The sequence below is a fragment of the Podarcis erhardii genome, assembly GCF_964252035.2.
Source record: "Podarcis erhardii genome assembly, chromosome: 14".
In the NCBI taxonomy this organism is placed as follows: Eukaryota; Metazoa; Chordata; class Lepidosauria; order Squamata; family Lacertidae; genus Podarcis; species Podarcis erhardii.
In genome coordinates this window covers 10,835,524-10,860,120 of record NC_138503.1, presented here as the reverse complement: position 1 = coordinate 10,860,120, position 24,597 = coordinate 10,835,524, and the positions used below count along the sequence as shown (strand labels likewise).

At 41.5% G+C, this 24,597-nt stretch overlaps 1 protein-coding gene across 10 annotated transcripts in view; it reads left to right on the top strand.

Moving 5' to 3' along the window:
- Positions 1-24,597, top strand: part of MYO9A (myosin IXA) — a 181,598-nt gene that overhangs the window by 88,998 nt on the left and 68,003 nt on the right. For 8 of the 10 annotated variants that reach the window (XM_081838606.1, XM_081838614.1, XM_081838610.1 and 5 more), the window contains 8 exons: positions 2,427-2,507; positions 3,714-3,824; positions 4,868-4,990; positions 6,088-6,237; positions 7,551-7,870; positions 10,402-12,042; positions 13,041-13,128; positions 13,900-14,115. In XM_081838606.1, coding sequence (XP_081694732.1) covers positions 2,427-2,507; positions 3,714-3,824; positions 4,868-4,990; positions 6,088-6,237; positions 7,551-7,870; positions 10,402-12,042; positions 13,041-13,128; positions 13,900-14,115 — 2,730 coding nt within the window. The remainder of the gene's footprint in view (positions 1-2,426; positions 2,508-3,713; positions 3,825-4,867; positions 4,991-6,087; positions 6,238-7,550; positions 7,871-10,401; positions 12,043-13,040; positions 13,129-13,899; positions 14,116-24,597) is intronic. The other 2 variants (XM_081838608.1, XM_081838612.1) reach the window with 2 other exon arrangements.

Genomic DNA, 24,597 nt, shown 5'->3' with positions numbered 1-24,597 from the left:
AATATATGTGTTGTGTGCATCATGTATCGGCTTCACTCCTATTACCTCCATATTATTATTTTTTAAAAGTCAGAGGTAGCTCAACTGGGAAATAGAACTCTGATTCAGATCCTGAAAAGTTTCTGCCAGTCAGTGTAGACTATACCAGGCTAGACTGATTAATTGTCAGATGTGATATACAGTAAGTCAAACTGATATGATTATATTCAAAACAAAACAAATTCCTTCCAGTAGCACCTTAAAGACCAACTAAGTCAGTTCTTGGTATGAGCTTTCGTGTGCATGCACACTTCTTCAGATACACTGAAACAGAAGTTTCCAGACCCTTCTATATAGTGAGAAGGTGGGGAGGGGTATTACTCAGAAGGGTGGTGGGAATGGGTGATTGGCAGATAGCTGTGATGAGCCTGTTGACGACTCTTAACGACAACTCTCTCGTCAACAGGCTCATCACAGCTATCTGCCAATCACCCATTGTGTGGCTATTCCCTCCCCCCCCCACGGGTGGAATAAATGAAGACAACGGACACAGAGTATTAGGTTAATGGGCGAAAATGGCCACAACTTTATTGATTACAGGAAAGAAGGGTATTGGCTTTAGGCATTGGCCCTAACCGACTATCCGGTCTGACCGGGAAGGGTTAAACACCAACAGGGGGAGCCACCCGAGATGCATATCCCTAGGCGCTCCCCGAGGGGTTACCGCTCGGGGGCGCGCTTTAGGCCCTAGCCTCCGTAGGTTTCGGACGAGGCGTCGCCCCTCGGAGTCCTTTAACGAACTACCCTTCAAGCATTGGGGGAGGTGATGGCGTTCCTCCCCCCCAACCTCATCTGCATGACAATACCCCGGCCAATGCCTACCGCCAAAACCGAGGGAGTTGTGACGATTTGCTACGAGGTAGGCGAAAAAACCAAGTGGCTCACAAAACCAGCCAATTAGCCAAATGGAAAAACTCCTACCAGGCCCCTTGCGGCGACCAGCCGAAGCCCATAGCAAGGTCAGTGGCAGAACCTAAAGGGCGGGTGGGTGGGAAAACCGCGTCGTCTCCAGGGAAGAAAGGGGCGAGCCAGGGGCTGCCCCGACCTTAAGTGGCCTTACAAAGGCCCGCCCCTGCCGCCAGCCGATTGGCTGGCGCCACCGGGTATGTTAATTGAGGGAATCCCTTGTCTCACGCGAGGCTGGCACCAGCCTCGCGAGAGCGAGTGTGGGTAGGGTCGTGATCCCACAACCCCCCCTCCTCCTGACGCTCGGAAGGGGCATTCCCACCACCCTTCTGAGTAATACCCCTCCCCAACTTCTCACTATATAGAAGGGTCTGGAAACTTCTGTTTCAGTGTATCTGAAGAAGTGTGCATGCACACGAAAGCTCATACCAAGAACTGACTTAGTTGGTCTTTAAGGTGCTACTGGAAGGAATTTGTTTTGTTTTGACTATGGCAGACCAACACGGCTACCTATCTGTAACTGATATGATTATATGACTTTATACTTTGCATAGGCTGCGACTGCTAACTCCACAGATGCCCATATGAGTCCTTAATAAAGTTCAGGACATAAATTGTATGTCAGTTTGAAATTTTTGAACAGTATAGTAATTACCCATATACTTTCTGCCAAAGCTGTTTTAATTTCAGCAGTACTATGCTCTCTAAATAGCTTTAAGTAGTTTTCTAACCTTCTTTAATTAAAAGCCTTTATTTATTTATTTCAGTGCTTAATCACAATAGTCTATAAGCAGTGTACACTAGACACAATACGATAAGTCCAAAAATTATCTAACTGACACTAGTCCAGGGCCTTCTCAGCATTTCCAAGTCAGACGTTACAGAAAAATAGAGTTGGCTATCATCAGCATACCAATGACACTTTGCTCCCAAATGGCTTCATGTAGATGTTAAATAGCATTGGAGACACTATAGTGCCCTTCGGCACCCTTTAATTCAAAAGCCAAGTGGTTCAGGTATGCTCATCCAGAGCTGTCTTCTGAAACTGTCCCTGGTGATAGTCTGTCCCCATCAACAGTCTAACTGCAGAATTTCCACAAGCTGGAGCCTCCGGTCCAGGCCTATAGGTAAGCTGAACACCTTGTCTCTTAAGTAGATAAATGAAGCTGAATTTTGAATAAAATATGCAGCATTCCAGAAAGAGAACTGCTGAGGGACATGTATGCTATTGTTCTGACCAGTAACATGCTTTTGAAGATTTACATATATGTACTTAATGCCATTATTATGCATTGTATAGCAAAGCCATTTTCATGTCTTTGAATGTCTACAATAAGAAGCAATATTATCACAATTTCTATTTCATATGTGTGTTAAATTACAGTTTAAAAATAGCATAAGGAGAGGTTTGGCAACATGTTATTTTCTTACCAAAATAATTGTTGCAGAAGCCAACTCCATAATTTTATTTTCCACTTTAGGCATCGCTTACCAAATTGATGGAGACCCTTGGCCAAGCAGAACCCTATTTTGTCAAGTGCATTCGCTCCAATGCTGACAAGGTAAATGCCTCTCCAATCCCAAGTAATCCACAATGAAAATCAGTTTTGCTGGACTGTTACAGCCAATCCAAATAACTTGATTATACTAGCCATTGGCCATGACAAATCTGAATTAAAAAAAAAATAAATGTAAAGGGGTGCCGTGCCCTTTTGATCTTTCAGATCAACATAACAATAATCCTCAATACCATCCTGCTATACATCAGGAACAAGGATTCAGCTAGCAGTGGGGTAGGTGAGCTGTGCCCATATAGTTTCAAATAGTACCTGTGTAGACCAGTCTGAAAACTCAGGACACAGATTTTCACAGCCTTCTAGTGGCTATGGTGACTCATTTTCCAGAAGTAATGTATTTAGTGTTAACTCTGGAAGTGTATACTCAATTCTGACCAAACCAAGCCTTGCAAAGTCCATACACTAAATATATTACTTCTGGTAAATGAGCCACCATAGCAGCTAGAGGGCTGTGAAAAATTGTCATCTTGGGGTCTCATGCCAAAGAGGACAGTGCTTTTTTTCTAGAGAAATAGGTGCCGGTACTCACCATGAAGTTGTTAGAGTAAGTGCCACACTTTTTAATAACAAAAGAGGTGCCGGTACTGCATACCATTGAGTACCCCCCCCCCCCATTTTAAAAATAAGCACTGAATATATCTCTCCATACCATTAGCCTTGGCAGAGTGAAATCTAGGATTCCTATGCCTCCCCAGGGATTGGGGACTAGATAAACAGACGGCTGATATTTCCTATCTAACTGCATTCTCTGGGGCTTGGGGGATACCCTGAAGAAGGCCTTTGACCAAGGACCAAGTTGCCCCAGTATCTGTGGAAGAGCCTTATTTAGGTGCCCAGACTGTTCTCTGTCTCCACTGGACTTCTCCCCTTTTTCTACTCTCTTAGGCTTTTTACATCCTCCCTGTCCCCATACCCTTTGTTCTGCCTGAGGTACGGCAGCTGGGCTCCTTCCCTTCCATCAGGAGCATGACTGAGAGTGCTCCACCCTTCCTTTCCCCAAGTGGAGCCTCCTTAGAGGCCATTGCCTGGTTGATGCTGGTGGTGTAGACTGGGATCTATTTAAAGGGCAGCCATCAGCAAAGGACCGGTGAGCCCTGGTAGTCAACAAAGTCATCCATGAAAACTTGCTTACCTGGATGAACTTGCAGTCAATGTGTAACTGTTTGGCCCTTGTATGTTTTGTTTTTTCAGCTTCCCCTGCGGTTCAGCGACAACCAGGTGCTTAGACAGTTGCGGTACACAGGGATGCGAGAGACAGTGCGCATACGACAGTCAGGATATAGTTCCAAATACACCTTCAAGGTTAGATTATTTGAATCTCCCAAAAAAGTATTGGCGAAGTGGACTCCAAGGCACTATGGTCAGTTGGGCAATTCCTTGATTTAAATGTAGGTGAATGCCTAAGTGTATGGAAAGTATTATTTCTGCAGCTAAAAATGATGCAACTGGCAGAACAAATAGCCATGTCAAATTAGGGCTTGCAAGCATGCAGAGATGTGCCTGGGAATATTCATTGTGAGCTCCAGCTGCTATCTGGCAAGGAATGAGAAGTAAATAGAAAATCAGTGAAGGAAAGGAGGGACCATGGGATGCTGTAGAAACACTGTGCAGGAAATAGTGATATTTGTGTAAAACATATTTGTGAATTATTATACTTTTACAAAACACATTTCCAAATCAACATGTTAGTTAAAGGAAAGGTCGACCATATTCCTGCTACACTAGTGTTATGCATCCCGGTGTCACATTTTTCATACAGCCACCAGAACAATGTGGGTGGGGAGAGCTTAATATTGATCCCTGCCCCACCCCACCCCCAGCTTTCATGCCTTTCTGATTAATTCAGTTGTGTAAACTAGAGAGCTTTGAATATAATAGGCAATTAAAACTGTTACTTTTCAGTATGACAGCCCTTTTCAGGATTGCTATATTTATTTATTGATTATGTATTTAGAACATTTGTACTCCACTTGTTGAAAAACCTCCTAGAGCTGAAAAACCTCCTAGAGCTGCTTGCATACAATCAGTTAAAACAAAGCAGTCCCTTCAGGCTTATGATTTAAAAAAGCATGACACACCAGAGAAAGGGGACACAGAAGGAAGAGGAAAAAAGCAAACTCAGGCACCAGTTCCTAAATAGTAGTTCTTGTAATGCTAAGCCAGCATAGAAACAGCTCAGGGCAGAAGCTAGTCTTTCAGCAGAGCTGGTGGAATGATCCCTGTTTCTCATCTCATCTACTAAGGCAGCCTGAATTTCCATAGATACAGAGTTGACTTCAATGAACTTTCAGAGTAAAATGACAAACTGTGTTAAATAACATGCAGAGGTATGCCTAATTTTTCAGGAGTTCGTGGATCATTTTCATGTACTTCTGCCAAGAGGCATGATACCATCCAAGGAGAATATCCAAGAATTCTTAAGGAAAACAAAGACCAACCCTGACAATTATCAAGTGGGACGAACAATGGTACGTTCAAAGCCTCATTTCCCTTTTGCTCCCTGACACAATATTAAAATACATTTGTCCCTTTCTAGTATTATTTATGGGTGTACCCTGCTGCCATAGTGGTGTTTATCAGATATACAGTGACCCATTTAGCATGTATTGATAGCATAGACCACGGCTTATCAGTAACAAGCAAATGTATGGGCTCCCAGAGAGGAGATTTGGGGTTTTTGCTCCTTGCCAGTCATTTTGCTGCTTCTCTGAGTTAAGCTTTAGTTTGGCTCAACATGTTGTCCAGACCTGAGCTCATAGCTTAGCTTTCTGCAGACAAACCACACACTATAACAAAGGTTTGTCCTGTGGTTTACAGCTTGTGGTTTGTTGGGGAGAGCTAAACCATGAACCCAGACTGGGACAGCATACTAAGTCAAACTGTGACATAGTTTAGCTCGGTGCAGTCCATCAGCAAAATGAGCGGGGGGTGGGGGGAGAGCAAAGTAGCCACAATTTTAGTGTTGCATGTAAATAAGACAATGTCTGGTAGAACTCAAAATTACAACTCCCCAAGACTTTTTTTGCCACACCAAAGTTGCCCCAGACTCTAGAATGAGGCAACTCACCTTTCAGTTCATTTTCAAGTACGTGAACATCAGTTGGAATTTCTTTCTGAAGGAGGGGAGAGAAAGATTCTGAAGTAAATGTGATCCTTATTTTATTTAAAAGGCATTTTGTGGATTTGCTTCACTGTGTGTCTTAAAAAATAAAATAAAATGAATAAAAAATAAAATAAAATAAAATAAATTATTTAAATTTGTGGTGATTCCCTCATCTCCTTCATTATTATTTTTTAAAGTATTCAGGCTGCAGACTTGAGGTAAAACCCAACAAAGAAGTTCATAAGATTCCATATGTTCAGCCAGTTGTTTCTCTGGATGAATATTCAGGCTCTTTTTCCCTTTCGAGTGCCGAGATTGGTGGGCAGAACAGGTTCTTCCTTTGTTTTGTTACTTACACCATTGCAATTATTTTGCAGAAATCTTTATATGTGCCTGGTGGGGAACTGACAGTAATTTGTTCATTAATAAATAGGCATTTATTATTGCTCTCCACATTGTTAGGTTTTCATGAAAGAGCAGGGACGTCAGCTTCTACAGGGCCTGCTGCATGAGGAGGTGTTGCAAAGGATCACTCTGTTGCAGAGCTGGTTCCGCACTATGCTCTACAGGAGGCAGTTCCTGAATTTGAAGCAGGCAGCTGTGGTCATACAGGTGGGTGTCAACAGTGTGATTTCCAGTAATTTCAGACATTTAGCATGCCTGACGTTTTATCTCAAGACAAAAGCTGTTTCTTTTATGTTACATATAGGCCTGGTTTGTACATAACACTAAGCCAAACCATGCCTTCCTTTGCACAAGCAAATGTGTACACTCCCAGAGAGGAGATTGCGAATGCTTTGCTTCTCCTCAGTCATTTTGTTGCAGCACTGTGCTGATTTTGAACAAAGACTTGGGGTTAAACTCGCTCCAGACAAACTGCAAACAGTAACCAAGTAGCCTATTGTTTTCAGCTCATGATTTCTCTAAACCACGAACCTGGGTTTGGACAACACACAGCCAGACTTAGCACAGCACAGTGCAGCAGTAAGATAATCAAAGGAGGAACAAAGTGATCACAGTCTCCACCCCAGATTTTGCTCATTTGCACAAAGCCATGGTTTGGATGACACACTAAACCAGAGCTTTCCAAACCGTCCATGTTGCTGACAAACTTTTTAGATATGCATCATTTTGTGACATAGTAATTCAGTTTTGCCAGCACACCGGAGGTTAAACTAACTCCTTATAAGAGCATTCGTGTGACATACTGCACGATCATTCGTGCGACATACTGCACACTGCAGCTGACACACTAACGTGTCATGACACACTGTTTGGAAAGCTCTGCACTAAACCAAACCATGGCTTGGCTCAATGCAGCGCAGCAGCAGAACCACTGAGGGGAAGCAGAGACCACAATCTCTTATCTAGGAACATTCTCATTCACACTAAACCATGGTTTGGCTTAGTGTTGTGTGGAAATGAGGGCATAGTTATGTGCAGAACAGTGGCATTGTAATAACAAGGAATGTGGAAGTTTAATACATAGTAAGGCATATTTATGCACAGTTAAGAAAATTATTTTCATATCATGTGTATGTCTTTACTAACACTGAAAGTCCCTTCTCAATTTCATTCATACCACAAAGTATTTGTCCAGGTTGTTATTGAAAAACATGATTGCTCTCTCTTTTGCTTTGTCTTCTGTCATCTTAAATGTCAGTAAAACACCAGCTTTAAAAATGCTTGCACCTCATCATTTTAAAACCTTTTTCCTCCCTGAGTACAGATTAGTCATCCACAAGAATAAGAAAATGGCTGTTCAGCCTTTCTTCTTCATTCAATACCACTTGGTCTTATTAACAGGCGAAATTGTGGTTATGCTACTGGATCTTTGTTAGATATTGTTTTCAATGATTTTTCTTTTAAGGGAATCTGACACAGTATGGAGTACTGGAAAATATTTTCTCTCACTCTTCCCATAGCAATACTGGCGTAGTTACCAAAGAAGAAAGCAAGCTGAGGAAGAAGAGTCCCTAAACAATTCCATTTGTTTAGGCAAGGCAGCAGTTGTTCTTCAGGCCTACTGGCGAGGCTTTGTGGCAAGGAGAAGATTTCAGCAGATGCGGGTGGCTGGCTTCATTATCCAGAGTTACTGGCGGGAATGCTTGAGGCACCGGAATGCTGCGGCTACCATCGTCCAGGCAAAATGGCGAAGCTACCACACCAGAAGTGTCTACAGGGCCAAGAGAAACAAAGTGATTTTGTTGCAAGCAGCGTATAGAGGATACAAAGCACGGCAGAGGTAATACTTGTAACCTTCATGGGAGGACAAAAGTGCGTGTAAATCAGGAGTTCCCAAAGTAGCCAATATTGACCACTTGAAGTGCAGCAGGTGAATAAAGACCAAGGGATTGAAAGGGAGTAGAAAAGGTCGGAGCTAAACAATACAAATTGAGAGCATTTGCAGATGATTTAGTACTTACATTGCAAGAGCCTGAATCTAGTACCAAAAGAGTATTAGAATTAATTCAAGAGTTTGGTCAAGTAGCAGGATTTAAACTAAACAAGTCTAAAACGAAGGTTTTGGAGAAAAATCTAACAGTATTGGAGAAAGAAAAGTTTCAGAATGAGACAGGGTTAACTGTGGTTAAGAAAGTGAAATATTTGGGGATAAATATGACATCTAAAAATTTGAATTTATTCAAAGATAATTATGAGAAAACCTGGACGGAAGTAAAAAAAGACTTAGAAATTTGGTCAAATATGAAGTTTTCCTTGTTGGGTCGAATTTCAGTTATAAAAATGAATGTATTGCCTAGAATGTTGTTTTTGTTCCAAACATTGCAAATAGTGGATAAGATGGATTGTTTTAAGAAATGGCAGAAAGATAGCTCTAAATTTGTCTGGCAGGGCAAGAAGCCTAGAATAAAATTTAAGATATTAACTGATGCGAAAGAAAGGGGCGGATTTGCCCTGCCAGACCTTAAACTGTACTATGAATCAGCAGCTTTCTGCTGGTTGAAAGAATGGCTACTTCTGGAGAATACTGACATTTTGGACTTAGAAGGTTTTGATAATTTTTTTGGATGGCATGCATACCTGTGGTACAACAAGGCAAAAGTTCACAAGGGTTTTAAAAATCATATTGTCAGGAAAGCATTATATAATGTCTGGATTAGATACAAAGATTTGTTGGAAAGGAAAACTCCAAGGTGGTTGTCGCCAATGGAGGCAAAAGCTGTTAAAAAACTAAACATGGAGGTCAATTGGCCGAGATACTGGGAAATTTTGGAGCAAGAGGGAGACAGATTGAAATTGCAAAGTTTTGAGAAGTTAAAAGGGAAAGTGAGAGACTGGCTTCATTACTATCAGATAATGGAAGCCTTTAAACTAGACAGGAAAGTCGGCTTCCAGGTGGAAAAATCAAAATTAGAAACTGAATTGTTAGAGCCTAGTACTAAGAATTTGTCAAGAATGTATAACTTGCTGTTGAAATGGAACACACAAGATGAAATGGTTAAATCTGCAATGATTAAATGGGCGCAGGATATTGGTCATGACATTATGTTTGCTGACTGGGAAAAGTTATGGACCACCGGGATGAAATTCACGGCATGTAATGCCTTGAGAGAAAATATTATGAAAATGATTTATAGGTGGTACATGACCCCAGTCAAACTTGCAAAAATCTATCATTTGCCCGAAAACAAATGTTGGAAGTGTAAAGAAACAGAAGGAACATTCTTTCACCTTTGGTGGACGTGCCCAAGGATTAAGGCTTTCTGGGAATTGATCTATAATGAACTGAAAAAGGTACTTAAGTACACTTTCCCTAAGAAACCAGAGGCCTTTCTCCTGGGCATAGTCGGCCAATTGGTGTTAAAGAAGGATAGAACCTTTTTTATGTATGCTACAACAGCAGCAAGAATACTCATCGCAAAGTACTGGAAGACACAAGACCTACCCACCGTGGAAGAGTGGCAGACGAAAGTGATTGACTACATGGGTTTGGCAGAGATGACGAGCAGAATCCGAGACCAGGGAAGTGCAACGGCGGAAGAAGATTGGACAAAATTTAAAGACTATCTAAAGAAATACTCAAAAATTAGTGAATGCTAGATTGATGTTGAATGAGAAAAATAGGGGTTAACAGCGATAATGGCTAAGTTAAAGAAAATGAGTGTTATTATAATTAAGTTGAAAGTAAGGGAGGGATTTGTTAATTAGTTAATTCGACACGAGAATGCAGAAAGGGGAGGTATGAGGAAGTCGGGAGAGTAAGGAATATGAAATTAAGAGTTTGAAATTATACGTGTTGCATGTCTTTTATTGTTATGTTTTGTTTGTTATGATAAAAAGCTGTGGAAACTTTAATAAAAATTATCTATAAAAAAAAAAATGAAAGGGAGTAGAAAAGGGCCAAGGGGTGTAAAGAAGTTTCAGTGGAATGCTGTGGAAAATTTAATTAGGAACAATGAGCTCAGAAATAAAGGGAATAAAGGGTTAATTAAGATGCAAACTTAATTTGGCTTACAGCATGGTTTTCATACTTTTTAAAGCCCATCACACCCATCTCATCTCTTCTCAGGTATGGTATTGTTATTAATTTCACTTTCCTTTTTTTACATTTTATTGTTGCTAGTAATGGTGATTGACTTAATAATCTTGCCATATTGCTAGAGGAACAAGCTTGGAAGAAAAAGGAAAGCCTCATAGAATTGTAGATTTGGAAAGTACCCCAAGGGTCATCTAATCCAAAGCCTTGCAATGCTTTAAAGAGAAGGGTAATAAATTTGCAAAAAAATAATTCTCTTTTCTTTCTTTTTAAAAAAGGTTGAGGATTTTAAAGGAGCAAAGCTTAAGAGAGGCTCCATTGAGGAATGGACTGGCAGCTAAAGAAGAGGATGGACTTGCACCAGGGGACAACCTGGATATTACAGGTTCAGATCCTTCTGAATGGGAGGATCGTTCATTTGAAGAGCGAGTGAAAGCTGTGGAAGAACATAAGTCCGTGATTGAAAACAGAGTGGGTCAGATTGATCCCTTGGATAATTCTGAGGCTTTATTGTACAAACACTATGAGAGAGCCAACAGCCAGAGTGGAGAGAGCATAGATGAGCAAGTTCTTGTGAGAGAGAGACCCAAGTCATTGGAAGACCTCAACCAGAAGAAAGGAGTTCGTGCAAAGCGAGAGAGCCGGCGGATGCGTGAATTGGAACAGGAAATATTTAGCTTGGAATTGCTTAAGGTCCGGTCCACTGGTGGGGCTTCTCCCTCAGAAGAGCATCAGTGGTCACCAGAGATTATTTCTGAAGACACGCAATCTCCTAGGGGAACTCCAGAGAGTGAAAGCTCTCAGGGAAGTCTAGAGATGCTGAGCCATGAAGACACTCAGAAGGGCAAGCAGGACCCAACCTTGCCGCACGAGCCTGTTCCCAGAAACTCGTTACCAAACAGCCCTAAATCTGACAATGTTAAATGCATCCCCATCCTTGATGCAGATGTAAATAGAAATGTGTTGGGTGGAAAAAGTTTGGCCTCAAGCTCTGAATTACCAGAGTGCCTTGCTGCTAAAGATGGGTCAGTTTGCGATTCTCAAGGCGTTGTCTACAACTTGCACACAAGAGAGCCACTCATTTCAAGCAGCCTACCTACATTTTATCTGCCGCCACAGGACAGTCTCAGAGCTGGCCAGTCTGTTATAGAGAACAATTTAAGGAACAAGCGAATGGAAATAGGGGGGAAGTTTTTGTTCCCAGAAGCCAAGCATACCACTGACCTGGACGGGGCAGGGCAGAGCAGAACCTTTCATGGGGAATGTCAGCCTTCCTTCAGAGGACAAGAAGGCCCTGCTTCAGAAATGCTATCTTCAGATCCAGTTATCAAGAAGCTGGAGAAGTTAAATGTGGAGAAGGAAGAGCGCCAGAAACAAAAGCAACTGCAGAACGAGAAAGAAATGATGGAGCAGATTCGACAGCAGAAGGAAATTTTGGGGAAGCAGCGTAAAGTTTTTGAGCAGCAGAACAGGGTCAGGGAGTCCTCTCAAGGAGCCTCTATCAGGTCACCAAAGAAAACGGACAAGCCTCAATCTCTCCTCATTGGGAGTCCCCAGAGCAAAGAGGAGCCTTGTCTTACAACACGTGCAGGGCCCACTTCAACGGTAGATATTAAAGGTCTTACTGTCACAACAAAAAGAAGCCCACCTGCTTGCCAGAAGACCCAGAAAGAAAAGACTATCATCATGATCCTGGAACGAAAGGAAGACAAGACCCCAGTTGTTCATCAGTCTGCTGGAGAAGATCAGTTAAACTTGCAAATGGCTGCTGAATCTCAAGAAGGCTCGAGCAATCTGCCTGCAAGAGAAAAACGGTTCAGGTTGCCCCGAATTCCTCGCCAGGGTACTGAAAGCTCTTCTAATGAAACTAGAGGTGGTTCTATTTTCTTTACCCCAAAGGATAGTCATGTGGGTCTTAAGTGAGTATGATATTGCAGTATTTCTATTTCATTTTCACTTTTACAAGGACTGAGCCTTCCTAGAAATATTAACTGCTTGGAGGAAAACCAAAGGATTCTTCCCCCAGAAAAATCATGCACAGGAAAAATTCAAACATCTAAATGGCATTTGTTTCTTTTGTTTTCTATGTGGTGTTCCTTTTTAGTATACATATATATTCTGGCTTTTCCATTTGTATGCATATTGACATTTACACAGGAACATGTGTGGCTTACCTCCAACCCAGAACAGTATTAACGGGAAGAGGGGTCTATATATACACCTATTGAAAGCGATGATGTTGGGAAGTGTGTATGTGAACGAATTTCACAGATTTACTCTGTGCTTAAGAAATCAATATTCTACCCCCAAAGTTAAAATTCTTCAATGTACATAAAGTATGCATCTTAAGTTGATTTACAATATTTTATATTTTCCACAATCTAGGTTTCTGCTATTCACAGGGAGGGGTAAGAACCTATTCAGAGTGCTGAAGCACCTGCCCTCTTATTTGGTCATCTTCAGTTTCAGAAACTTTACCCAGATACCGGCTATACACTTCTGAGACTGGGGGTATAGTATAGTACTGGCCGAGAGGCTTTGCTATGAATAGCAGAGGGCTCAAATCTTGCTCTGTCATGAACTAAATTGGTGGCCTCAAGCAAGCCATTCCATCTTAGCTCTCTCCTGTCCCATAATATGGTGTAATAATCCTGATTATTTTACACGCAGGATAATTGCAAGGATTTCAGCAGGGTTGCAGACAGTGTGGCCCTCCAAATGTTGGTATGCAACTCCCATCAGCCATCAGCTGGGTGAGGCTGATGAGAATTGAAGTCTAGCAACAATTGGAAGGCCGGGTTTCCATCCCTGGATTATAACAATGTATGTGACTTGAAGGTGCCTTTCCCAAACTATGCATCCTGGAGTTTGTATCGGACCTGTTGTGGGTCAATCTGCAATAATTATTGTTTTCTAGTTTCAGCAAAGAATCTTCAGCATGTCCGTTGCTTCCAAAAGAAGAACATAAAAAACCATCAAAGGTTTCTGGACAAAGTAGGGGAGAGGTACGCAACAACCTTTTATTTCTTTGGTAGAATTTTTTTATTCTGTTGGCTACCTAATAATGAGAGTAAAGGGGTGGAGCAGGATTTTATCAGTAGGGAAGCAATTGCAAGGTTTAAGTGTGCTCTACAGACAGCAATACAAAGATAAACCATTTGCTTGGTTTTCACTGAGGTAGTAAGGGTGTTTGTGCACTACTACTTCAGGCTACAGGTGGGAATTCACACGAATGAATGGTCCTTCAAAATAACAAATCTGTGCACATAGAAAACTAGCATATTCAGGATGTAAGCTAGGCAAAGACCATTCTCCCCAATATTTAGCTTTCTAGATGGAGGGAATATTTTTTAAAGAAGAGCATTCAATCATCTAAGTGCCCACCTGCAGTCTGAAATCCAGCCCAGCCACTGGATTACCATCTCAGTGAGAACTGAGTCCAAGTCCTGCCCTGAATAGACCCTTCACATAAGCTGTGTCAAAAGCAATTGTGCTGTCTGTTTCTGTCCCCGTCCCCCCCCCCCATTATTTTTATTGGCTTCCATTACAATACATTTTCTTTGTGCTGTCCTTCATTTTTGTTGCTTACTACCAACTTGTTAACTCCCCCCCCCCAAAAAAACCCCTTGCATTTGGAAATTAGCTTTTTATTTTAATCCTTATGGTTGCATGTTCCCCTTTGTTTGACTTCAAACAGCAGCAGAATCACCTGTTGTCCTTTTTGTTTGTTTGTTTAAAGCATTTTCATGTTATTTGTTTTATCGTTTGGTATCAAGCAGGTTGCCAGACCAGCCCATAAAAAGAAAGCCCGCATGGCACGGACACGCTCTGATTTCTTGACTAGAGGTGCTTTTGCTGATTGGGAGGGGGATACGGAGGAAGAGGATTACGATGACAGTTTTGAATTCCTTCTCTCCCTTGACCAACCTTCTCACCCTGAGCCCGGCTGTGCAGCCAGACTTGGGCAGCCCTGTCACAGTGACTCTGAAATGGTAATTGATCCAACACACAGCTGTGTGGGAGCATCTCTTGGCTAACCAGTAGCTGTACTGACACCTTCCACTGCTGTTTCTCCCTTCTTGTAGTAGCCTTTAACCTCCGAGAACATAGTCACAAGCATGTTTCATTTTTCTCTTTACTTAACGGTGTTTATATACCGCTTGGTTGCAATAAAACCTCTACGCGGTTTACAAACAATAAAAATTAAACATAAAAATTATCCTTTAATAGTTAAAAACAGATACTTAAAAACATTCAGAAGAATCAGAATGAGACGAATCTTTATTTGCATCAGCTACTAGCCATAGCAATAAAATAAAATGTACTGAAGATAGAGGTAAAAACTTAACAACGGTATATAAAATACATTTTGGAGGTTTACATCGATAATCAAATAATAGATCTTATTCTAATTGCCCCCACTAAAAACCTTGCAGTTTTTGCTGTCACCTGATCATCTTGATCTGCTGAAAGAAAGGACACAGCGATGGTTGAGCGACCTGCCATGGACAATAATAGAGGGGTAATTCAGATGATTTGATTCAAACAGTAGGCTAAAAAGACATGTGCTTTAATCTCAGCTTCTACATGTCCAGATAAACAATGTTTTAATCAGGTGTCAAAAAGAGCACAGATTACATCAAGTTCTTGGGATGAAAATATGAGGCAGCCATATTGAGTTAGACTATTGTCGTTTCTCTCTGTAAGTTTCCAACACTTCATCCTGACTTGCAATGGCCCAGTTATGGAGATTTGCAGGTGAAGGGGCTGGTGTACATTCTATTATTTTCTTTTTTTGGCAAGTACATTATTGAAGAGCAATGGTTGCATCACCAGGTGCAGGGAACATGATTAGCCCCCATACCAGTGGCATTCTTGACTGCCATTCATGCCTATCCTTCAAAGAAAAACTGATTGCTCTTGTAGGCACCCTTCTGGTTGGAGCACAATCTGCTTTACATCCCTGACACATTTATTTTATCTTATTCATAATCCGCCCGCTCATAAATATCATGTTTCTGTACAAATGAAATCATTAAAACCTCATAAAATGGTAAAATCCTAAAATGCAGAGCAGTGACCAAGACTGAATGAAATTAATTCTCTAAAAACACTGTTAAACAGAAATACTTTGAACAGGCAATGGACTGTCAAATAAAATAGACAAATATTACTGAGAAGTGGTCTGCCTTCCAGATTTAGAGTACAATAAATGACCATGCCTGTTCCTCAGGGAAACTGGAAAAGAATAAGGCAAAGTGTCCCTCTAAAAGTGGCGGTAGAACTGTTTATATGGAACAGCCATTTCCTAATTCCCTGAAGTTCATATTCATTAACTAGCCTTTTAAGTACTCAAAGCCATAGCATAGGGGCTTCTCAAGAGAACTTATTTTGAAAACTTTGGGGATATAGTTGTGTTACAACATTGCTACCAGAGCAGCTGGTTAGCATCTTCATTGATTCAGTTCTTGTGGTTTTTACACAGATTGTTATGAAGAGCCCAGTAGGAGGGTAGTGAAGTAGCTTTAAGCTTTCTCCTTTGTGCACACAGGAAATGTTCTATGTTCTTGGAGGTTTACCTTGTTACAAATCACTAGTTTGACTATCAGTAAAGCTTTTCACACTGGGAATCACTGCTAAGGTGTGAAGGGTGCTGGGCTTACTGTTTGCTTGGAGAGTTCCATCCTCAGAAGGAATTCCATTCATGCCACTTTTCAAAATGCTCCTCTGATTCCGCTGCCATAGTTTAACAGATTTCATTTGCATGCAAGTAGTCCTAAACTCTCATCTCATTTGATATTCTCTTTCTTCCTACGCTGCCCTTCGGGCTTCACAAGCTTTCTCACTGGTAGTTTGGCACACCTTCTTTGGGGCAGCTGCTTGCACCATCAAGCTCTGCTTTTTAGCTTATGCTGAATTACATTCCCGTTGTTATATATAAAAACTGTATAAACATGTACATAGGTATGTCATATCCATGTGTATAAGCATACTGCATAGGCATTTAAAGCTGGACGTGTGAATATTCTCAACATATATTTAGTTTCACTGGGCTTAAGTTCCTGCTTTCCTAAAGTTGGTAGTTTTTGACCATTGGGCCCAGTTTCTCTTTCTAATCTGGCTAGTTAGAGTAGGGTATTTGATCAATTTTCCTGTGGTTCATTAGTAGTAGTAATAATAATAATAATAATAATAATTTATTACGGTCAAAGACCAGCTCGCATAACACAATAATGACAGCATTCATAAAGATAAAATATACAATTTGAGCAGATTGCAGCAATAGCTCATGAGTTAAAATTTTAAATATATACATACACCCGTACAAGTGAGATTTGGGCTACCATAAAAATTGATCCTGAGACACCCCAAAGGGCAACTTCAGCTTTTCCCTAGTAAGCTATTTTATTCTAGAGGATGATCTGTGCCTACAAATCTGGGCGCAGAATCTGGCTACCAGCCAGGTCGTCTTGTGACCTTGCCTAAGAGGAGAGAATTAAGTGTAGACTTGTCTGGAAGATTGGCGAGCGTCTTCAGCAAAGGGTCAGTGGTTTCTCTACAAATCTCAGTATAAAAAGGACATCTAAAAATATACATGTTCGGGGCTTCCTATTTCCCCTAATGGGCAGGCGCAAAGTCTCTGTGCGTACGGGACACTTCCATAGGAGCCTTCCAGAACCGGTGAGGGCAAGACCGAGCTTCTAGCAAGAGTGAAAGCCCTTCTTGCATTTCTGGATGTGAGGAAATAGAGATATGTTGCTGGAGCGGCTACATATCTCCCATTTTTTATGATTTTATAATCGGGGACCCTTGTACAGTCCTGTTGTGTCTCTATATCCATGATTCTTTGCTTGACCACGGATCTAGCTTGGCCCAGGCCCATAGTTATGAGGGTTTGGGGAGCAAAGCCCAGTTTCTGAAGAGTGTTTAGAACTGCTGTCTGCCAGCCAGAATGAAACTGGTCGCTCAGAATCAATGGGGCTATTCCTCAGGGGAGCAGTTTCAAAGTTAGCCGCTTGTATATTGATGTTAGACTAATATGAGCTTCGACTTTCATCATCCCTGTTTCTGGTCTGACCTATGCATTTGAAACACATCTGGGAACTTGTAGAAGGGCTCTGAGGAGTTTGGATTTCACTCTTTCAAGGGGAATGTACACAAGGAGGAAGGCGGGCCCAGAAAGGATCCGTAAAGGAGCTGTGCCAACGTTTTGGCTTTATATAATTTTAGTGTCATGGGGACATAAAAACCCCCTTGAGTTCTAAAAAAATTAAGAATAGCATTTGCAGATCTTTCTCCAGCACACCCATTTGAGTTAATATGAATTTTGTTGGATTCTGATACCTGGACCGCCATTCCTAAATATTTGTAGTTCGAGACTTGTTCTATATTTTGGCCTTGAAGTTTCCAGTTTCTGAGATTTTGGTTTTCCCCAAAAGCAAGAATTTTGGTTTTCTGATAATTTATTTTGAGGCATTCCGTCTCACAATAGGCAGCAAATTTTCTTAGTGCTCTTCTAAGCCCTATAGGGGTTCTGGATAGTATTACCGCGTCGTCTGCGTAAAGCAGAGCCGTGATGTGCCGGTTTGCTAACTTCGGAGGGTGGAAGTGGTTCATTAGTATTCAGATGTTAATGGCTACCCTTTGCAGAGGCTGCGTTTTAATCTCAAGTAATAATAAAGCAACCTTCAGTACAGCAGTGGATATAGGAAAGGACACTGGCATATATTCACAAGCATGTAAGGTATTTAGCTTGAGCTTCCAGTAAAAGAAGCAGGCAAGTCAGGCAGCCTGACTATATGCAGAGTTGATTGATTTTATGAAAGAAAGAAAGTAGGTTATCGCCTCTGCACCAGTTGGTTATTAGTGAACAAAAGCCCTGAAAGTCAATGTTTTTCCAGTGTTGTGCATTAGTCACAGGCTTTTGAGTGCATTAAAGCAATCTTAGGCATAGCGTGTTAGCTATTTGTGATAAAATAAGCGCCTTGCAGAAGACTTGACAGGTTGGCAACAGTTGAACAACAAGTATTATTCATATACAGTCGTACCTTGGATAGTGAATGCCCTGGAACTCTGACGTTTTGGCTCCTGAATGCCACAAACCTGGAAGTGATTGCTCCGGTTTATGAACATTCTTTTGAAACCTGAACGTCCGACAGGTTCCACGGTTTCTGATTGGCTGCAGGAGCTTCCTGCAGTCAATCTGAAGCCGCGATTTGGTTTTCGAATGTTTCGGAATTCGACTTCCAAGGTACGACTGTATATATATTAATGAATACAATGTGCTTCTCTCCCTTGAGCCTAAGAGAGGGTTTAGTCTCTTTTGTTTTCAAAACTCCTTAATAACATAAGTTATTAATCCTTAGCTTGCCTGTCCTCACAAACTCCTCCAGACAGTGTCTGCTTGAAGTCACCACACTCCCATGTTCTCAGGCAAAGAATCAGCTAAGAGAATAACCAACCACCAACTTCCACCACCTTTCCCCAATACCATTTATTTTTTGTGAAATACATTTACAATGCAAATAGAATACAAATACTAGCATAGCATTGATTTATAAAATCTGATTAAGTGACAGTCCTTCTATTGCTGACTAGCTTGGCTAACTGGCCGTGGCAAAGCAAATCATGATGCACCACTGCACAAAAGAACTTAAATCTGTTCCTGGACAGTGATAAATGTCGCACAGCAACATATACATGAATATAAGTAGAAACTTGTTTTTTAAAAAATGAAGTTAATGGTTCTCTGCATTGAACAGCACAAAGTCTCATTTTATAGCTTTTATGAGTTCTGCAGCAGAAATGACATCCTTTTTTGAATAACTTGTGTGGTTGGGAGATCAATCTCAAGTTTAGGACAAAGAAACATTTTTTTTATGTAGCAGGAAACTTTTCTAGTCTCATGCTGTGTTGGATATTTATGCTGACAGGCATGACTACAGGTTCTTTTAAAATCTTTTATTTATTTCAACAATATATTCATCTCTAAGTGGTGTGCATAGTTTATTGTGATTTATAGTTCTGAAGCTTCTGAAAAAATTTCAGGACATAGAGAAGTTGGGAGATTAACATTTTATCCTTCCAAATCTCTCTTTTGGCTGCAGTTGGAGGTGCAAGCAGAGGTTGCAGTTCATCTTCTCACAAAGTATGGAGATTGATCGCATTTCACTAGCCTGCTATTTTTCCAAAGATGTCAGCAAAGCAATAATATCTATAGTGAAACCATTCTTAGTTACAGATATAGTGAAGCTATATGGTCCTTTTATCTTCTACTGCATTACAGCCATGGTGTTTTCTCCTACTTCAAATGTTTGGTTGCTATAGCAAAGCTGGGTAGATTGTACTTGTGCACCACTGGCAGGGAGCATTGTTCAACCCAGGAGCCACATTCCCTCATGAACAACCTTCTGGAGTCACAATGCCAGTGGCGGGCAGAACCAAAGGCCAAAAGTGAGCAGAGCAAAAGATATGACTCTTACTTTTGCACAATAGGTTGCATTCCAGCCACACACTTCAAGAGGTTTTTATAAACCCATACAGTGGTGCCTCGCAAGACGAAATTAATCCGTTCCGTGAGGCTCTTCGTATAGCGGTTTTTTCGTCTTGCGAAGCAAGCCCATTGACAGCTTAGCGGATTAGCGCTACAGCTGTCAAGCGGCTTCCAGCGATCAGCTGTTAAGCGGCTTATCAGCGGAACAGCTGATAAGCGGCTTAGCGGCTTAAGAAAAGGGCGAAAAAAGCGGAAAAAAACCGCGGGGGGATGCAATATTTTTTTCGTCTTGCGAAGCAACCCCATAGGGGAATTCGTTTTGCAAAGCGCCTCCAAAACGGAAAACCCTTTCGTCTAGCGGGTTTTTCGTCTTGCGAGGCATTCGTCTTGCGGGGCACCACTGTACATACTTCTCCATGATTATCACTTTGGATTTCATAGAATTGTAGAGTTGGAAGGGACCCAAGGGTCATCTAGACCAGTGTTTCCCAACCTTGTGCCTCCAGCTGTTTTTGAACTACAACTCCCATCATCCCTGACTAGCAAGACTAGTGGCAAGGGATGATGGGAATTGTAGTCCAGAAACAGCTGGAGGCACAAGGTTGGGAAACACTGATCTAGACCAACCCCCTGATAGGCAGGAATCTCAGCTCAAACATCTATGACAGAGGGCCATCAAACCACTGCTTAAAAACCTCCACAGCCTCCCAAGGGAGACTGTTCCACTATTGAACAGCTCTTACTGTCAGAAAGTTCTTATTAATGTTTAGTCGGAATCCCCTTGTTTTGTAATTTGAAGCCATTGGTTAGAGTCCTACGCTCCAGAGCAGGAGAAAGCAAGCTTGCTTCATCTTCCAAGTCACAGCCCTTGAGATATTTGAAGATGGCTATCATATTTCCTCATATATTCTTCTCCTTTGCGATTTCCTCTTGTTAGTGTATATGAATAACTGAGAAATGAATACAGTTATTCAGAATTTAAGCAGGGAATAAGCTTGGATATTTTGGCAAGTGTATGTGGAATATAGTAAGTTGGAATCTGCCTTATAGCACTGGCTAATAAGAGGTTCTCCAGAATCTCAAGATAAGGGTCTCTTCTCCCATCACCATCTACCTGATAGTTTTAACTGGAGATGCCAGAGATTAAACCTGTGTGCCAAGCAGTGATTTTATCACCAAACACTGGTTCTTCTCCAAAGGAAAGAACAGTAGTACATATAAGTGGTTGAACTTCTTTTAAACATGTTTAATTTTTTCTTTAAATTTCTGGAGCGTTCTTTTAGAGTCGTTATTAATTTTTTTCCACTTGAGAAGCTGAGAGACTTCAAAGAAGTGTGACTAGCCCAAGGTCACCCAGCAGCTGCAGGTGGAGGAGCGGAGACGCGAACCTGGTTCCCCAGATTACGAATCTACTGCTCTTAACCACTACACCACACTGGCTCTCAATAGAGTTCAGGCCTGGTCCAGAGCACAACTATACAAGGGAAAAACTCCTTCACAACCACGCAGCCAATCAGAGCTCTAGATTGAAGAATCAAAGCATTCTGAGTGGTCGCTAAGCAACACAACTGCTCACTTGCTTGACAGTTTAAGCATCAGTAGGATAATTCCTGGTGTTATACTGTACTTCAGGCAAAAAACGACTTCAATAAGTAGTTAAAGATGCTGGCTTTTCTGAATTGGGTAACTATAGTTACGTGTTTCAAATGCAGTGGGAAACTGTAGTTGACTGAAGACTTTCTGACTTTTCACAAGTGATCACACTTGGACTGCTGTGTACATTTCTGGTTACCACAGTTCAAAGATGATATTTTAGAACTGGAAAAGGTGTAGAAAAACTCAAAAAATTGTGGGCAATTTCTCTATATGGAAAGGTTATGATATTTGGGGATCTTTACTTTCTTTTTAAAATGTGAGTGAGAAAAGTATGATAGTGGTATGCAATATTCCACTTGAGAATATTGAATTAGCTTTGAAATGTAAAACTTAACTGACTGAAGTCCTTATAGTCATTCATAGTCCATCCGATAAAGCAGGTGTGTGGAATCTTTGACTCTCCAGATGTTGCTCCCATCACCACTGGCCATTGGCCATGCTGGCTGGGGATGACTGTAGTTGCAATTCAGCATCATCAGGAGGGCCAAAGGTTCCCCACACCTGCAATAAAGTATGAGCTTGTCTACCAAAGCTAATAAACAATAGGAATGTGTTAATGTTTAAGGGGCCAGGAGGTGCTTGCTGGGTTTTGTTTCAGCTTACAAATGTTTACACTGATCCAGCATCTTCTTTGCTCATGGTAAAAGTGTTGCATCAGGCACAGCTAAGTACCCAAAACCCTTTGGCCCCTGTCTAGCAAGAAGGAGGGGAAACAAACAATTTTCCTGTTCTGCCTTCTACACATAGAAGCCCCAATGAACCCCTTTTTGCATGAGGGCAATGTCATGACTCTTGTGACTTGACAGACCAGATCCCTTGGGAAATTATGGTTGCTAGGTTTGGAACCAGCCAGGATCCTAAAACTGTTAGCAGACTGACTGAAATAAAGCTGATGGAATCAAGAGAGAAAAGAAACTGGGACAGTAAATGCACACTGGAACGTGGGTGGCGCTGTGGGTTAAACCATAGAGTCTTGCCAATCAGAAGGTTGGCGGTTCGAATCCCCGCGATGGGGTGAGCTCCCATTGCTCGGTCCCAGCTCCTGCCAACCTAGCAGTTCGAAAGCACGTCAAAGTGCAAGCAGATAAATAGGTACCGCTCTGGCGGGAAGGTAAACGGCGTTTCCGTGCGCTGCTCTGGTTCGCCAGAAGCGGCTTAGTCATGCTGGCCACATGACCCAGAAGCTGTATGTCGGCTCCCTCGGCCAGTAAAGCGAGATGACCTAATGGTCAGGGGTCCCTTTACCTTTACCTTTGCCTTTACAGTAAAAACACAACTTGCAGGGGGTTACATACCGGAAATCGCACCCAAAGCCAAAATTATGTATAGTCAAAGCATATTGGGTTCAGTGGGGGGTTGAATTGTGCAAATCTTTTTCCCCAGACACCCACCTCCTCTCCACTCCCCTTTTAATTTATTTTTTTAAACAACAACAACTATAATTCGTCTTTTTTGCCAAACACATAAAGCAAGAATGCACACGAGTTAAATGTCCATAAATTACAGGCTTACTCTACAATTTTACAGAGAGTAAATGGAACAAAAGCAGTGTATAATATTATATCTACAGTACATTATATAATATTTGGAGAAAAAGAGTTCAGGCCTGGTCCAGAGCAACTATACAAGGGAAAAACTCCTTCACAACCACACAGCCAATCAGAGCTCTGGATTGAAGAATCAAAGCATTCTGAGTGGTCGCTAGGCAACACAACTGCTCACTTGCTTGACAGTTTAAGCATCAGTAGGATAATTCCTGGTGTTATACTGCACTTCAGGCAAAAAACGACTTCAATAAGTAGTTAAAGATGCTGGCTTTTCTGAATTGGGTAACTAGTTCCTTGTTTCAAATGCAGTGGGAAACTTTAGTTGACTGGCGACTTTCTGGCTTTTCACAAGTGATCACACTTGGACTACTGTGTACAGTTTGGGTTACCACAGTTCAAAGATGATATTTTAGAACTGGAAAAGGTGTAGAAAAACTCAAAAAAATGTGGGCAATTTCTCTATATGGAAAGGTTATCATGTTTGGGGATCTTTACTTTCTTTTTAAAATGTGAGTGAGAAAAGTATGATAGTGGTAAGTGTGGAGGAAGACGATAGTGATGTATTTCCCCCTTGTAATACTAGACCCCAGGGTCATCCAGTGAAGCTGAATGGTGAGAAATCTGGGACTTACAGGGGGAAAATACTACTTCGCACAAAAATCTATTGCTTTTGCCACCACATGACGTAGTGACGGCCACCAGCTTAGCTGACTTTAAAAGGGAATTGGAGAAATTAATGGAGGATAAGATTTGCAGTGACTACTCATCGTGAGGGCCACGGGGAACAGCAAGAGGAGAGGGCTTTTGCTCTCGCATCCTACTTCTGGTCTTCCCAGAGGCATCTCGTTGGCCACAATGGCAAATAAGATGTTGGGCCAAATAGATCTTTGGTCTGCTCCAGCAGGTCTTTTCTCAGGCACAAGTACAAGTCTTGTTCTTGTATCATCTTATTAAACCAAGTTAAGTTCATGGGACAAGGCAGTGCATATAGCAACTCTGGGAGGACAGACAGGCTAGCTATGTCTTGTTGCTGATTCATACATGTATCTATTCAAGAGCTATGCACAGTGAACTTCTGCCTGCAGGTCTCACCTGGCCTGAGTCCACTATTAAGTCCAGAAAAGGGAGAGTGGGGCATTATTTTATTGTTGTTCTTTAGCAATGTTACTATTTCTTCCATGTTACTGTTGAAACTGAAAATTCACAGCCCACTGATTTTGACTGTAGTGAGGACTCCAGCTCCTCTCCCTTCCTTTCCCTTATCTAGCCCTACACTCAATCTCATCAGGGGAAAAAATCATTTCCAACAAGCTGCTTTGTGTTCATTTCTCATATCTGAATTTCCAGTAAACTGCTAGACACTCCCCCCCAACCTTGCTGTGCCTGGAAAAGTTGCTATAGCAAACCTCTCTACCATAATCCATAATCACATCTTATAAAGAGGGTGTGAAGCATTTTCGGAAGTATAACTGGAGTCCACAGGCACCATCTGGCAGCTTCCGAAAATACATCAGACAGAAAATAAACATGGAGCTCCTTGCTGTTTTCTTTGCTATTGACTTTCTGAGCCAATAGTGGCAGGCGACCGATGTACTACATATTCCTTTCCTCTGTAACAAGGGACCTGTAGATGTTTTCCTTATATAGCTGGTTCTTTGGCAACCAAGCAGAAGTCAAGGCAAACCATTTTTCCTCCAAGTATATTTTTCAGAGTGAGTTGTATTCTCTGCAGCAGCTTAAATATCTACACCGTTGTAAGATGATTGTGTATCCTTACA